Source organism: Impatiens glandulifera, chromosome 1 (genome assembly GCF_907164915.1).
Source record: "Impatiens glandulifera chromosome 1, dImpGla2.1, whole genome shotgun sequence".
In the NCBI taxonomy this organism is placed as follows: Eukaryota; Viridiplantae; Streptophyta; class Magnoliopsida; order Ericales; family Balsaminaceae; genus Impatiens; species Impatiens glandulifera.
The window spans coordinates 123,321,509-123,339,821 of NC_061862.1; the positions used below are offsets into that span (position 1 = coordinate 123,321,509).

At 31.4% G+C, this 18,313-nt stretch overlaps 1 protein-coding gene across 1 annotated transcript; it reads left to right on the forward strand.

Annotated features, from left to right (window-relative positions):
• Window positions 1–9,655: 9,655 nt before the first annotated feature.
• LOC124942025 lies at window positions 9,656–10,726 on the forward strand. Its single transcript, XM_047482433.1, has 2 exons — window positions 9,656–10,214; window positions 10,647–10,726. The coding sequence occupies exons 1-2, from the start codon at window positions 9,656–9,658 to the stop codon at window positions 10,724–10,726; spliced, it is 639 nt and encodes a 212-aa protein (XP_047338389.1).
• The last annotated feature ends 7,587 nt before the right edge of the window (window positions 10,727–18,313 follow it).

An 18,313-nucleotide genomic window follows, 5' to 3' on the forward strand; every position in this document is an offset into this window, starting at 1 on the left:
TCTTTCTCATCTCTCCATCTAAATATGAATAATTTTATTATTAATAAGAATATTTAATTGATTAATTATAAAAAACTTTGTTTATAAAATATTAATTGTGGAGAGATTAAATATGTTCAAATATTTAAATGATTCATGGCTAAAAACCATTAATCATTGAAAAAGGTTTATTGAGACATAAAAAACCAAAAATAAAATTATAATTAATGAGGTTATACAAAACCATTACAAAAAAAAAAAAGATAAAACTAAACCAGAAACAACACTTCATATGTTTTCAAACACATAATTTTGTATTTTCATACCAACCTAAAATAAAACCACAATTCCTAAAATGAAACCACAATTTCTAAAATGATTTCATCCCAACCTAAAATGAAACCACAATCTCAATCTGCTCTCCATTTCTTTGCACAGAGATTCTGTAGATAAATCCTAAAATAAACCATAACCAACAAGAGGCCATGCACTGTAAGCTGTTCATTTTCTATCCAACCAAACATAATAACTTCAAAATAACAAAAAAACTATTTATATGAAAATTACAACAGTTTTAACTAAAATGACATTATATAATTCAAAATATGATAACCAAATAAGTATATATCACCAAAAATGAATAATCACATTAGTTTCATTATAAAATTGTCTCAAAAGTTTCTTCTTTGTTCCATAATTCTTTGAAAATGAATCTCATTTGTCTCGTCATCTCTCATAAGTTTCAACTCAACAGTTGATCCAGGATTTGTGGATTGTATTTCAGCAACATAGCCAAATAATTTTTGATACTCTATTGAAGCATTACCTTTCAATTTCTCCATAACAATGTGTTTAGCTCTGGCAACCATTGATTTTGTCACTTCAACATTCATCTCCGTTTTACATAACTCACCGATAATATTTAGGGTAATTGAAGGATCTATCTTTATCATTTCTTCAAATTTGGAGGCAATGAACTTAACAGTTACTAAACCAATTTTGTTAACTATGTAACAAGTATGCAGTGTCGTTCCTGAGATTTTTTAGGCCTTAGGCGAAATCACGAAATTGGGGTCCTACGCATAAACTTCACTTGTGTTTCACCGTTGATCTTCAATAACCTTCCAATATCTACAAAGATGCAACATAAATTGTCAACGAAAGTGACTTCTTCTTGCATTTTTAGATGCAAAATCATTGATAATTGTATCGTAATCAATATATTCCAAAAAATCTTTTTCAATACATAAAATAACAAGTCCATTCAATCTATCTTGAGACATCGAAGATCTTAGATAATTTTTCAATAATTTTAACTTAGAAAAACTTCTTTCAGCAGAAGCTACCATAATAGGCAATGTTAGTAAAATTCAATATACAATAGAGACATTAGGATTGCAATCTATTGACATTACAAAATCAAGAATTTCAGCAGCGGTCATATCCAAACTAGGTAAAGCAACTTGTAGAATTTTCACTTTTAATGGTTAAACCTTACCTCAAGGCTCAATCCAGCGAAACAGAGCCACCGTCGAAATTATTTTGTTGTCGGTTTCGTTGTGAGTTTCGTTGTCGGTTTCGTTGTCGATGTTGGATACAGAGACTGAGAGAGAGAGACAGTGAGACAGACAGTAGAGTTTTCAATTTTTTGTTCTGATAGTGTTAGTTTGTTTCTCTATTTGGGCTATAGAGCCATGGGCAAAAAAATCTAACATAATAAAAAAAATTAAAGAATAAGAAACTAAAAATTCTTACTAATACCTAGCATATATATAAAAAATGTGCCCCTTTTTGGTCCTAGGCCCTAGGCTTCCTACCCCTCCGGGCCGGGCCTGCAAGTATGCTCCGATTGAATTCTCTTGATCATCCATGTATTATTTGTGTTGTCTTTGCTAATAAACATTGTCCAAGGATACTTTCCCTTACTGCATATTGCTTTTATTTTCCTATTATCAACAACACTTAATCTCAAAGAAAATTTGTGTGCACAACTATACTCTGTTATGGCTAATTTGACATTTTCTTTCGAATTGAAAGTCATACCAAATTTAAAAAGTGTATTACCATTATCGTTGGGATTATAGGCATAACCTCGACTTGGTTTTCTCACTGGTTCATTATCTAAACTCTCAATATTCAAATTATCAAGATCCACTTCTATCCCATCTTCATTTGTGAAGCTCCCTATATCAGAATTATCAAATGTCTTTTCACTAAAGTAATCACTTACTTCATTCTCACTTGAAACTAAATCAGATGGTAATTGCTCGTACGATGCATCGCTGTCATTTTCTTTTTCTTCAACAGCTAATTCTCTCCAACTGAGAGACAAATATACAAACTATCATTAAATAAAACTGTAATTTATCAATATTGTTATAGTTCAACTGTATTTATATAACATTTAAATGAAACTGTAATTTATCAATACTGTATTTATATAACACCATTTCTTACAGCTTTACTTAACAGTAACACTAATTATCTCTTTTCAAACTTAATTTTCATAATCTTATTTACCATTCTAATTTTATTGTCATTTTTATCCAGCTAAAAATTTAACATTTTTAACTAAAGAAAATTTTTAAGAGCTTAAACAATGTTTTAACTAAAATTTTTACAGTTAATTTTACTGTTAAATATTGCACACTACAAGCAGAATTTTGATCAACAATTAAACAATTCAAATTCTCAAACTATTGTTATAACAATAAGATGAAACTTTAACAATCCGTTGCTATACCATTTCAGAGGAAACCTTAACTAACAAGAACAACAAACTAACAATCAAACTATCATGTTACAGTGCAACTAACCTTTCTTCTCCAAGTCGATTCATATCATGAGCTATCCAAAACAACAATTTAGGGTTTGACTAGGGAGACTTCGCCACAGCGTTGGCGTTTTAAGATTCGGCCAACAAAGACTTCACCCATGTCAAGAACAAGACTCCTGCCTCGACTAAGGGAGATTTTGGCGAGAACGTCGCCAACAGAAACAACCACCAGCGACGATGATAGTTTCAAGTTCAGTTAGGGACTTTGGGGGTTAATCGTAAGAAGAAGAAGGTAAAATCTGATAAAACTTGGGGGTTAATCAGAAGAAGGAAGAAAGTAAAATCTGATAAAATTTTGGGGTTAATCGGAAGAAAGTAAAATCTGATAAAACTTGGGTTAATCGGAAAAGGGGAAAGTTAGAAGAAAATGAAAGGTCATGTTGGGGTTAATCCGAAGAAGGTAAAATCTGATAAAACTTGGGTTAATCGGAAGGAGAAAGTTAGAAAAAAAAATGAAAGGTCATGAGAGAGAATGAGTAAAGAAAAATAAGTTTAGTTTGAATTGAAAAATAATTAAAAGTAACATAAATTAAAAAAAAAAATAGGTGGATATTACGTGGCAAAAATTTTGACGCCGTTTAACATATATGTTATTTCAAACATATTTGATACTTTTTGATAAGTTAATGCATATAAATAGAATTTTGATACTTAATAAGTAAATTTGACACCTTCTTACAACTTGATGTGTAAAATTGACATTCTTCCCAATAATTAATTGTCTAGTTACTACAAAATTTTATTAAAGCGGTGTAAATTTAACTTAAGTTTATTAACTTAAAATACTTATAAACTTAACTATATGATTTGAGCATATATATATATATATATATATATATATATATATATATATATATATATATATATATATATATATATATATATATATATATATATATATATATTCAGTTTATTAGGATGTCTAGACAAAGGAGGAGAGAAGTTAGTGGAGTTGAGGAAACAAAATTATACAGTGTAAGATTTATAAAATACTAGGACTCTTTATTTGGATGCAGAACTTAATTTTACTAGCATTGTTTGGTTATCAGTTTTAGTTGATAAAGAATACCACGTCGACCTACTAAGAACTACGAGGCCCCTACCAAGATGAGAGCTACAATCTCTAAACACTCCACAATATAAATATCCCCAAAACCCAAAAAAAAAACATCATCAGTAGTTTCAATATGACAATCCCCACGAAAAAAAATAACGGATCCCAAACAGCTAGTTGTCACCACTTCTTCTCTTAAGTCACCAAACCCGAACCCACACAAAAAACAAAAGACCACACCATCCAAAGAACGAACTTCCAGCTCTATTATACCTAGTTTTCATATTAAACAAAAAAAACTATAAATAATAAAAGTATTACTTACCTACTTGTATTGTGTTGTAGACTTGTAGTCGTGTAGAACTTATAGAAAAAAATCAACTTTATTGATGTTAAAACGGAAGAAGAAGGCGAAGCTACAAAATAAAGATTGACGATTAAGTTAATAAATAAATAAATATAAGATTCTAAAAGTTGAAGAACAAATATAACTTTATTAAATAAAAACATTACTAACTTGTATAGCGATTGTTATTGGAGATTTTGAACAAAAATTAGAAGAAGGTTGAATAAGATAGAAGTTGAAGATTTGAACTCTTGAAGGAAGGTGGAATGGAGCGTGATGTTAAGAGTAATGATAAAATAATTAATATATTAATTTAATGATAGTGAGGAGTTACAAATTATGACATGGAATTTGATAAGTCACTTAAATTTTATTAATATATATATATATATATATTAATATTAATATATTCGGGGTATCGATTATCGGGTTTGGGTTTCCAACACTCCCCAACCCCGACCCCGAACCCGATCGAGTACCATTTTTCACTCCCCATCCCCGACCCCGAACCTAGTTTAAAATACCCGAACCCGATCATCGGGTACCCACAAGTATCGGTTATACGAGTACCCATTGCCATCCCTAGTTAAGGGCATAAAGAATTCAAAGTTTAAGAGGGGAGGATGAATGAACTATGGTCCGTTTGATAAAAATAATTAATTAGGAATGGTTGAAAATTAAATAAAGTAACATGGTTGACACGTTGGCAACAATTTAACACTGTCATTTAATTACTGTTAATTTAATAAATTTGAGATTGTTTTCCAACATTAAGCATATACATATATATAACAGATTTTTAGGTTAGGAATAAATTTAAGAAATGACCACAACTTCAATCATAAATTTAGTATTCTTCCCGTTCTTTTCATTATCACCTTTATACCACTCATCTAATGATTTGACTTTCACAAACTATACATTTTTTAAACACAAATTATCAATAAATTTTGACTACAACATTATACTCAATATCATCATTACAATCAATATCATCATTACTATAGACAATTTATGTAGTATCATGGTTACTATAGACAATTTATGTAATACTCACTATCGTCTTTAAAAATTAATATTAACTCATTTTTGTCTTCCTAAATAATCTATTACTTATTAATCTTTTGACCTCAATTTGAACATTTTCCATAAAACTATTTCATTACTAACTTCTCATCACTTCGGTCAACCAAGCATGTGATTCACATATTTAATCATTATTATCATTTGGTCACCAATCAAACTCTCATAAATTCATTACGAATTTAATGATCTGATTTCGGTTAAATAACAATCTCATTCAATATTTAACCTTCCTTCTTACTATAATTTAAATAAAATAATATTATAAAATATAACTTATTGATATTTTATAGTCTAAATTTATAAGACGACTCAACTCTCAAATGTTACTTTTTTTTAAAACAAATTTTGTTCATACAAATTTTTTTTAATAAAGGAGAGTTAGCATGACAACCTCAATTAAATAGTCATGACCTCGCTTAAACTAAAAAATGTTGAGGCCAATTAGTTCACACAAACCTTATCAAAAAAAAAAAAAATCAAAATTTTGAATATATATAATATATAGGGAAGAATGCCAATTTTACGTATCAAGTTGTAAAAAGGTGTCAAATTTACTTATTAAGTATCAAAATTCTATTTATATATATTAATTTGTCAAAAAATGTTAATTTTTTTTAAAATAACGGAAAAGTTAAACAGAGTTAAAAATTTTGCCACATGTAATATCCATCTATTTTTTATTTGTTTTTAATTTACATTATATTACTTTAATTCTTTTTCCATCCAAATTTTTCTTTATCCATTTTTTTCTCTCTTTATCCCAACACTTCATTTTCTTCTAACTCTTCATCTTTAATATGAGTATTTATTATGAAATATAAGGCTAAAATCCATAACATGTGAGATCCTATTAATGCTATGGATGAATTTTAACCCACCATTAATCATATCTGATGAAGAACTGTCGAAATCTTTGGAATCAGCTCCGTTTGAAAGCCTAGATCAAAATTTTATTTTCCTATTTTTCTGACAGTCGTTACCGATCGATACACTACCGAGGGAACCACCTTTTGTCTAGTACCTTCTACAAGTCTTGCAGAAATGTCTCGGCTGCGCGAGGCTGTAGTTGTTGTAATAACAGAATTTCGTATTCGGAGAATCGCATCTTGAAGGAAGGTTGAATGAACATTTTATGAGAGAGAAACACTTATTACAATTTACAAATGAATGAAATGATGTGTGTAGAACTAGAAAATGATGTTAATGCGTGATGTTAAGAGTAATGATAAAATAATTAATATATTAATTTAATGATAGTTAGTAGTTACAAGTTATGACATTGAATTTGATAAGTCACTTAAATTTTATTAATATATATATATATATATATTAATATTAATATATTCGGGTATCGATTATCGGGTTTGGGTTTCCAACACTCCCCAACCCCGACCCCAAACCCGATCGAGTACCATTTTTCACTCCCCATCCCCGACCCCGACCCCGATCCCGAACCTGATTTAAAATACCCGAACCCGATCATTGTGTACCCACGAGTATCGGTTATACGAGTACTCATTGCCATCCTAGTTAAGGGAATAAAGAATTCAAAGTTTAAGAGGGGAGGATGAATAAACTAGGGTCTGTTTGATAAAAATAATTAATTAGGAATGGTTGAAAATTAAATAAAGTCACATGGTTGACACGTTGGCAACAATTTAACACCGTCATTTAATTACTGTTAATTTAATAAATTTGAGATTGTTTTCAAACATTAAGCATATATATATATATATATATATATATATAACAGATTTTTAGGTTAGTTATAAATTTAAGAAATGACCACAACTTCAATCATAAATTTAGTATTCTTCCCGTTCTTTTCATTATCACCTTTATACCACTCATCTAATGATTTGACTTTCACAAACTATACATTTTTTAAACACAAATTATCAATAAATTTTGACTGCAACATTATACTCAATATCATCATTACACTCAATATCATCATTACTATAGACAATTTATGTAGTATCATGGTTACTATAGACAATTTATGTAATACTCACTATTGTCTTTAAAAATTAATATTAACTCATTTTTGTCTTTCTAAATAATCTATTACTTATTAATCTTTTGACCTCAATTTGAACATTTTCCATAAAACTATTTCATTACTAATTTCTCATCACTTCGGTCAACCAAGTATGTGATTCACATATTTAATCATTATTATCATTTGGTCACCAATCAAACTCTCATAAATTCATTACGAATTTAATGATCTGATTTCGACTAAATAACAATCTCATTCAATATTTAACCTTCCTTCTTACTATAATTTAAATAAAATAATATTATAAAATATAACTTATTGATATTTTATAGTCTAAATTTATAAGACGACTCAACTCTCAAATGTTACTTTTTTTAAAAAAAATTGGCATAATAATTATTGTTAGGTCTTGTTCTTTTTATTAGGATTTTTTTCATTCTAGTATTTTTTAAAATCAACTTTTGAATAGTAAATGAACAAATTTTGTTCATACAATTTTTTTTAATAAAGGAGAGTTAGCATGACAACCTCAATTAAATAGTTATGACCTCGTTTAAACTCAAAAATGTTGAGGCCAATTAGTTCACACAAACCTTATCAAAATAAAGAAAAATCAAAATTTTGAATATATATAATATATAGGGAAAAATGCCAATTTTACATATCAAGTTGTAAAAATGTGTCAAATTTACTTATTAAGTATCAAAATTCTATTTATATATATTAATTTGTCAAAAAGTGTCAATTTTTTTTTAAAATAACGGAAAAGTTAAACGGAGTTAAAAATTTTGCCACATGTAATATCCACCTATTTTTTATTTGTTTTTAATTTACATTACTTTAATTCTTTTTCCATCCAAATTTTTCTTTATCCATTTTTTCTCTCTCTTTATCCCAACTCTTCATTTATTTCTAACTCTTCATCTTTAATATGAGTATTTATTATGAAATATAAGGCTAAAATCCATAACATGTGAGATCCCATTAATGCTATGGAAGAATTTTAACCCACCATTAATCATATCTGATGAAGAACTGTCGAAATCTTTGGAATCAGCTCCGTTTGAAAGCCTAGATCAAGATTTTATTTTCCTATTTTTCTGACAGTCGTTACCGATCGATACACTACCGAGGGAACCACCTTTTGTCTAGTACCTTCTACAAGTCTTGCAGAAATGCCTCGGCTGCGCGAGGCTGTAGTTGTTGTAATAACAGAATTTCGTATTCGGAGAATCGCATCTCGAACACTTCTTCGGCTATTCCGCCACCTTCACCGCCGTCAAAGTTTTTCGGCCACCTGGTTGTTCTTCCGTCACAATATTATTATTTGACGTTGACATAGCTGGTTCTTTAATTTTCTGGAAAAAGTTGAGAAAGAAAAGATCTTTATAGATGATTAGTTCATTATTTCATAATTTAATCTTCATTACAGTAACCCATATTCTATAGATCAATTTTAATTCCAGCTATAACATAAACAAGAGTAGACAATTAGAGCTATAGAAATAGTGTTTGTGAACATTATAGAGATTTCATAAAAAATAGATTACTCATATTAGAGATGAAGAGGAACAGTGAGAAGAAAATGAAGATTTGGGAGTAAAAAGAGAGAAAAATTGGATAAGGAAAAATTTGAATATTTTGTTTGAATGAAAAAAGAATTAAAGTAATGTAAATTAAAAACAAATAAAAAAATAGGAGGATATTACATGTGCCAAATTTTTAACTCCTTTTAATTTTTTCGTTATTTTAAATATATTTGATACTTTTTGACATGTTAGTATATATAAATAGAATTTTGATACTTAGTGAGTAAATTTGACACTTTCTTATAACTTGGTGTGTATAATTGACATTCTTCCCATAATATATATAGGTACTAAATTCAAATTTATAACTTTAAGTGCACTAATTCTTAAACTCTTTAATGAGCTAATATATTTACAATCATTCAATTTACTTAGCTAAAAATTTAAACTTTATGAAATAAATTCTCACATAATATAAGTATCTATGGAAGGAGGGTGATGTCCACTAATAATAAAGTAAGAGAGAATGAATGGGTAGGAGAGACAAGTGCCTTCAAGCCCTCCTCAACCGCAAAATCTTTTCAAGACTAATTAAGGTCTTCTTTATTTTTTCCTCACCACCTCTCCCCATCCCACAATTTTGGTCTTCATTATTTTAATCAATTGAATCCTCCACAGCCTTCCCTCCCTCGTTTATTGGTCTTTTCTTGTCGGGGTGAGGGGGGTCGACCACGACCGCAGCCTCCAACTCCCGTCAAAATAAGATTCATACTCGTGGTTTACTCTTCCATCATAGAACATATATTTCATGGAAAGCATTAACATGGCACAATTTTCTAAGCCAAATTCAACTCCATTGTCCTCGTTCTCACCCTCAGGGTTAGTGGAGCAAGAGGAGGAGCTACAAAAGTCGTTGGAGCATGCCCCACAATTTTGGAAGAACAAGAAGATGTTGTCCAAGCAACTCTCAATGCGTGAAACTCCACGAGACGTAGCGTGGGAGAGGAAACGTAGCCAGATGCTCAAGCATGAGACTAGGAAGAGCGGGATCCCCAAAGCCAATACTACTAGTGAATGTGACGATCGATTGACCGATGAAGACCTAAGTGAGCTCAGAGGGTCTATTGATCTAGGTTTTGGTTTTAATGAGGAGGGTATTAAGATGTCTGCTGGGAAGAGGCTTTGCAACACTTTGCCCGCTCTCGATCTTTATTTCGCTGTCAATCGTCAATTCGCGACTAGCCCAATCACTTCACCATGTAGCCAGCGATCATCGCAACAGTTGGTTCCGGTGTGGTCGTCAACATCAAATTCATGCACGGAAAGTTCATCAATAGCCGTGAGTCCAAATAGCGATGATTCTTGGAAAATATGTTGCCCGGGTATGAAGTTACTCTCTAAAATATATGTTTTAAACAAAAATAAAATACGTAACTAACACAGTAATCAATTAACAAAAACAATTATAATCATGCATATGATGTATTGTGTTATAATCCAAGATCAATAAATAATTATTTATGTCAGTCAGTCGACCTAATATAATTTATTCCATTTTTTTCGATAAGAAGAGTTGTTTTAGAGTTTCAATTATCTAAAATCACTTTATTTCATAATATCATCGTATCACCTATTTATAAACTCGTTAACTAATAATAGGAATATCTTAAGAGAATGAATTAGACATAGAATAATGTTTAGACTAGCAATTATCTAAAATCAATTCCTTTTATATCATGGATAAACCTTTAAAATTCTATATATATATCACCTATTTATATTCTATTTTAAACAATATTTCCCCTCTATTGCAGGTGATAACCCTCAAATGGTGAAGACCAGGCTAAGGCATTGGGCTCAAGCTGTCGCTTGTTCAGTAAGACAAGCTCACTAAGGAAGGTTAGTGGTGGAATGAAGAAAATGATTAGATTTAGCGATTAAAAGAAATGCACAGTCCAAAAGTATTGAAAAAAAAATATTAGATGACATAAGTGTAAGAACTTCATTCTAGGTCTTGTTTTTACCAAAGCGAAAAAACACCACAAAAAACGTCATATGCAGGCCTTAAATTGGACTGCGCCTCAACAAGAGAAATATTGATCAGAGTAGCAGTATTTATCAGTCCATATGGGTAGACACCAAAGATGTTGTAACGGATATGCACATGAAGTTTTCAGTTTTCTTGTCCAAAACAGGTGGAGAATTCTTTACTTAATGTTTTAGGGTTTGTAGAAGATAAAACTCAAGCCATGTTCTATATTTTATAACCAAAATTAGGAGACATTTGCCTATTTTTTGGGATGTTATATATGTCCCATTTTGAATGAAATAAATCCCTTCTATGTCATATATAATTACTTTATAACAAGATGTGAGAAATTAGTAAAAACTAGAAAAATTCTCATGTGATACACATGTATAAATACATAAATAAAAAAATTGAATTAAAAAATAATAATATATGTATTCAATGTTTAAATTTTTTAATAAATCACGAATAATATATTAAAATAAAAAATACTCTCATTTCACATTTTATTCAATAAAACAATTCATCTTCTCACATATCTCATTACATAATTTTTTCAAATGAATCTCTAATCTCTTGACTTTACACTTTCACTTTGGTCTATCAAATATTTGATTCGTATTTTTTAATATTTAGCATCGTGACATCTCACTTTAGTCAATAAAATATTTGATTTATATGTTTTAACTACTTTCAATTTCTACCGGCCTATTATCCCTCGGCAAATCACATCCCAATCACACTTGGTTAAATGATTGTACTTATTTTTGTTAGGTTGGAAGTTCGAAACATACATATAACATCTTTTATTTTATTTTTAACCGTTTTAAGTTTATGGGCAGGTCAACCACAATTCAACTATGGGCAGGTCAACCCATAATCCGACTATGGGTAGGTCAACCCACAATCCGACCTAAGTATCTATATACTCTCACATATATGTCCAAATTAACCACAACTCTCGACCCGACAATACGGACATTTGGAAATTAAACATCATTATATATATATATATATATTAATTAGTTAAAAAGTTGAACTTATATTGTTAAGAATGTCTCGTGTTCATCAAATTTGGTGATGATTTTAAAATATAAAGTCTTATTAGCCTAGTTGGTTAAAAAGTTGTACTTGTTTTGTTAGGTTGCAAGTTCTAAACATACATATAGTATTTTTTAACCGTTTTAAGTTTATGGGCGGGTCAACCCATAATCCGATCTAAGTATCCATTTACTCTCACATATATATCAAAATTAACCACAGCTCTTAACCTGAAATCCGGACACTTTGAAAATTAAGAATCATTATATATATATATATTAGTTTGTTAAAAGTTGAACTTATATTGTTAAGAATGTCTCGCGTTCATCAAATTTGGTGTTGAATTTAAAATGTTAAGTTTTATTAGCCTAGTTGGTTAAAGAGTTATACTTGTTTTATTATGTTGCAAGTTCGAAACATACATATAACATATTTAATTTTATTTTTAACCGTTTTAAGTTTATGAACGGGTCAACCCACAATCCGACCCAGGTATCCATTTACTCTCACATATATCCAAATTAACCATAGCTCTCAACCCGACAATCCAGATATTTTGAAAATTAAGCATCATCATATATATATATATATATTAATTAGTTAAAAAGTTGAACTTATATTGTTAAGAATGTCTTGCGTTCATCAAATTTGATGTTAAATTTAAAATATAATGTCTTATTAGCTTAATTGGTTAAAGAGTTGTACTTGTTTTGTTATGTTATAAGTTCGAAACATACATATAACATTTTTAATTTTATATTTAACCATTTTAAGTTTATGAATGGGTCCATCCTTAATCCGACCCAAGTATCAATTTACTCTCATATATATATCCAAATTAAACACAATTCTCGACCCGGTAATTCAGATACTTTGAAAATTAAGCATATATATATATATATTTGGTCATTGAACGATTACAAAACTAATGATTTGCCTATTTTTATGTCATTAAAGATCTTTAGCAAGTAAAGTCAATATTGGCACACCCTTCTAATAATGAAAAAAGACAACTATTAATACAACAATAATATTACCACAATAAATATATCGTTATTAATTCCATTCGGGAAGATAAATTTATTACTATCATTATTAAATTGATGTTGTTCATATCAACATCTAGGTAAAATATCATTCTTAATAGTCAGGTTAAATATGCAAAAATAAATTTAATGTGTCTAAACATTTTTATATTTTATTGCGTAACATTTAATTTTCAAAACTAAAAGGTCATACCGTGCTCCTTTGCGCTCTTCAATGTTTGTTAGGGTATATATTCTATAATATATTTTATTTATTATATTATTTTTATATTATTAATGTAACTCAATAATAAATATATCTATTATATTAAATATAGATTACACAATATTATTCTTTTTCTTTCTTTCTTTTAACATGATCTCAGTGCTTAGGCTCTAGTTTTTATGGTCGTTTAGGGTTTGTGTATTTATTCTGAATAGTGATGCTCACATTGATTTAACTTTAATGGATAAGTCTTCCAAATTTGCATACTCTACCATTGCTGCTGTCACAAGTACTTCATTAGAGAGATCATTTTTTTCAAATTTTCACTTAAAGAGCTTCAATCACTTTTACAAAAACTTCAATCAAATCAAGGTACTATGTACATCTCTTCCATCTTATATTCTCTAGTGTTATCTACCACACCAGGTACTTCTATCTCATGATTTTTAATTTAGGATGTTAAAACCATATGACTTATGAATCTTCTTTTTTCACATTTACCAGAAAACATATTATTTCGTTTGATGTTCATACTACTGATATACTACTTTTGAATGTTCAAACTATTGGTACCGCTCAAACTTCTAAATTGTCCTCACATGAATCATTTTTCGAGTAATGGTTGTGCAGTGCAAGATCCTCAAACAAATAAAATTATTGGAACGAGACATAAGGTTGGACGATTGTTTGAACTCACTTCTTTATCTCTTTCATCACATAATTTTGTTGGAGCTATCGCATCTCAAATTCGACACTCTCGATTAGGCCACCCTTCTATAAATCGTTTGAGTTCCTTAATTTCAAGTGGTTCCTTTAGGCCATGTTAAGACCAACACTTTTAATTGTATTTCTTATAAGCTTTTTAAAGGACACACTTTACATTTTATTCTTAATGATTCTAATTCCTTACCACCTTTTGATATGATTCACTCTGATATTTGGGGTCCTGCACCATATAATATTATGGGTGGTTTGATATATTATGTGATATTTATTGATGATTTTTATCGTTATACATGAATCTATTTGATGTGTAATAGGTTTGAATTGTTCTCAATTTACATTCGGTTTTCTAATATGATTCAGACTCAATTTTCCTCCAAAATTAAAATCTTGCGCATTAATTAATACCATGGAATACAAAGACACAAAATTCATAGAGTTTCTAGCACAAGAGGGCATAATTATTCAAAGATTTTGTCCTGAAAATTCTAAACAAAATGGTCGGACATAATGAAAATAAAGAGACACATTCTTAATTTTGTTTGAACCCTTCTCATTCGTCTTCTTGTCCTGATAACTTTTGGGGAGAACCAGCTTTCAGTGATTTTTATACTATTAATTGCATTTCTTCTCCTGTCATAGGTCACATCTCTTCTTTTGAATGTATATTTAATCGAGCTTCAAATTATCAAATTCTCAAAGTTTTTGGATGTGTTTGTTTTGTTTTATTACAACCTCATGAGTACACCAAATTAGAACCTCAAATTCGATTATGTTATTTTTTTGGTTATGGAATCGAACACAAATAATATAGGTATTAGGATACATTGTCTCAACGTCTTCGTATCTCTCGTCATGTATAATTTTGAGAACATAAGATGTTTTCAACACTATCTAAATTTAGAGTTAACGAACCTCCTATTCAATATTTTCATGATCCAACCATACCTTTGTTTCCTGACATTTCTTGTGAATGACCATATAACAACTCATGCGACTCAACTCCACCTGCATTTCCTACATGTTGGATCAAATTATTTTGACTAAGTGTCAAAATAGTTTGACTATTGGAATTCTGATGATAAGTGTATATAAAACTCAATCTAAGCCATCTAATTGTTTTTGGTGCAGTTGTATCGAAAACAAGTTATATTAGACTAAGTCTTAATGAGGTTCATTAGACTGATTGAGCATTAGATGCATTGAGTTAGACGTGCAGTCTATCAGACGGAGTTAGACGTGTAGTCTATCAGACGGAGTTAGACGTGCAGTCTATTAGACGGAGTTAGACGTTCAGTCTATCAGATAGAGTTAGACGTATAGTCTAACAGACGAAGTTAGACGTGTAGCCTATCAGACGGAGTTAGACGTGTAGTTTAACAGATAGAGTTAGACGTGCAGTATAACAGACGGAGTTAGACGTACAGTCTAATAGACGGAGTTAGACGTGCAGTATAACAGACAGAGTTAGACGTGTAGTCTAACAGACGGAGTTAGACGTGCAGTCTAACTCCTTCAGATTAGTCTGAAGGGATGTATAGTTAGACGTGCAGTCTAACTAATGAAATTTAGACGTGTAGTCTAATTCCTTCAGATGAGTCTAAAGGGATGTGTTATTAGACGTGTTGTCTAATCCCATTAGACCAGGTGGTCTAATGGATCCTGCTATTAGACGGGGGCATCTAATTTCATTAGACGAGGTCATCTAAGTGAAATACGTCTAATGCTATGCTTAAGCAGTTGCTTGAAGCTAGCTCCCGTCTACCCACGATCAACTAGTTGTACGCTACTCCTGCTCCACTTTCCAATGAAGATCAGTACGACAGCCAGTTGCAACCAATTGATTAATGCCACGTTAGCAAATATTCTTCCCACTACTTGTTTTTGCAGGAATATCCTTGAAGAATATTTGGCGCACTACGAGATTGGTACGACCACGATCCTAGTGCTCAGAGTCTGTTGTGTACTATGGAGGCGTTCCAATGGAAGCTCTCCACGTGTCATTATGAAAGATTTCACCATTGGTACCTTCTCCTTATTTAAACATTCTTAAGGACAACAAAAGAACAACCAGAAGATAATTTGCTGAACATTGAGAAATACACGCGAATATTCAAACTGTCATATAGAGAGAACAACTTTCTTGTTTTATTGTGTGTTTATCAAGAGAGAGTTAGAATGAAAGCATTGTTTTAGCTGAGTGATATTCTTCATCATATTGTAAGTTGAACAGAGTCTGTTCTGTTAAATAGTGAGCTATTCGTGCAATTGTATTTGATTCGAAAGTATAGTGAATTCTTCCGCTGGTTGGAAGAAGGGGTGACGTAGGAGAGTTAGCTCCGAACATCCATAAACAAATTACTGTGTCTTTTTCATTCTGTCATCTTCTCATTCTTGGTTCTAAGCTTCAAACCTGAGCAAACGTTTCCGCACTTGAATTGTTCAAGAGTTTGCAAGGGTTTGTGCAGAATAGAAAGTGATTTAAATCCTTAATAGGATTTCTATCAAACCATTTTTCCTAAGCCGTCATCAATAGCCAGACACCCGTCTCTATCGATTACGCCGATCCTATCAATTGGTATCAGAGCTCTATTTCTATTCTCAATCATTTTCCAAGAATGTCGACCATAACCAAAGATGCCAGTGCAATTGAAATCCCAACATTCTCTAGAGAAAACTATATCGTGTGGAAGAAGAGAGTTCGTGTTCATATCTCTTCTCTTAATGACGACATGTGGAGTGTCATCATAGATGGTCCTATAAAGATCGATAAGGAGAAATCCGAATGGACTAGTGAAGACAAGAGGAAGAACAACCTCAACAACATGGACTTAGATATTGTGTACAGATCTCTCGATGACAGCATGTTCAACTACATCATCGAGTGTGATACTACTAAAGAGGTCTGGGATAGACTCACCCAACTATGTGAGGGCAATGAGCAAACCAAGAAAAACAAGATCATGGTTGCCACTCAACAGTTTGATAGTTTCAAAATGCGTCCCGGAGAAATAATGAACGAGTTCAACACCAGATTCAGCCAAATTGTCTCCTCTTTATCTATCCTTGGCAAGACCTATAGCAATAGAGAGCTTTCTATTAAGGTCATGCGCGCTCTTCCGATGGAATGGGACATAAAGACGATGGCTTTGAGGGAATTCAAAGACCTTAACAAGATCTCGCTCTTCGACCTGTTTGCTGATCTCAAGGCCTACGAGTTCGAGCTAAACTGTAGGATTGAAGAAGATCAATCCACATCCATTATCATTGCCAAAGAATTGGTGACTGCTGAAGAGCCACCAGTCGCTAATGATGTGAAGATGGCAGCTCAGCAACTGAGCAACGATGCCATGTCTCTCTTCGTGAAGAAGTTTGACGACTTCATGAAAAAGAGCAACTCTAACTCAAGCTCTTCAAATTATAATGATAATAAGAAATCCAAAGCTAATGTTAAATGTTATAACTGTGGCATTGCATGTCATTACCAATCGGAATGCCGGAAGCCTAAGCGTGAAGATAAGAAGGATGAAGAAAAAGAGTTGTAGGCTCTTATGGCAGGAGACGGGAAGAACAGACGAAACCACCGTGATTCTTACTTCTCATCCAATGACAGTGATGAAGAAGAAGTGACTTGCTTCATGGAAAGAGAAGATTAAGAAGAGACTCAGGAAACTGAGGTGATATAGGAGGGCTGTAGGAAGGAAGCATGGAAAATATTCTTTTGAGTATACATTTTAGAAGATCAACAATGGCCTTTGCCATTCCGGAGGACTAAGTTCTTTTTTGTGTTAAAAATATCTTTGGTCCAAAGGATCTCAAAACATTTGTTTATTTATTTTGTACATGCACAAAATGGGAGGGAGAAGTTATTCTAAAAATAAAAATACACTCAGACGAAAGGCCTTAATCGGTCTATTAGACGAGGTCATCTAAAGGAAAAAGCGTGTACTTAGACGTATTTTTTCTCACACTCTATGCATCTAAGTCTATGTGTCTTGGTTAATAACTTGCGTAGTGAGACGTACACGTCTAATAGACGTTAGACGTTTTTACGTCAAGAGCAAGTGGATGCTCACGTCTAACCAAACACACGTCTAATACGTGTTGTTCATGCGTAATTAGACGTCGACGTCTAATAGACGTTAGACGTTTTTAAGACACATGATTAGACGCTTGCGTCTAATAGACCCATGCATCTAATAGATGTTTAGATTTAATAGATGGGTGCAGTAAGAAAAACGTCTAACTACGTGTATATTAGACCGATCAATGACAGCTGTCCCACGTGAGGAGATATCTAATTTCCCGCTCAAACATAAAAATAGTCATCTCCGAATAATATGAAGACACGTGTCTTTCAAAGTTAAGAGAGAATGACTAATATACCCTCAATATAATGATGACTCTTTGGAAAGGTCGTCTAATATTAATTGATGG

Excerpts from the sequence above, each read along its gene's own strand:
- LOC124942025 (XM_047482433.1), top strand. The coding sequence starts at position 9,656 with ATGGCACAATTTTCTAAGCCAAATTCAACTCCATTGTCCTCGTTCTCA. Across the intron at positions 10,215-10,646 it reads TTGGAAAATATGTTGCCCGG|GTGATAACCCTCAAATGGTG; the intron begins GTATGAAGTTAC and ends CCTCTATTGCAG.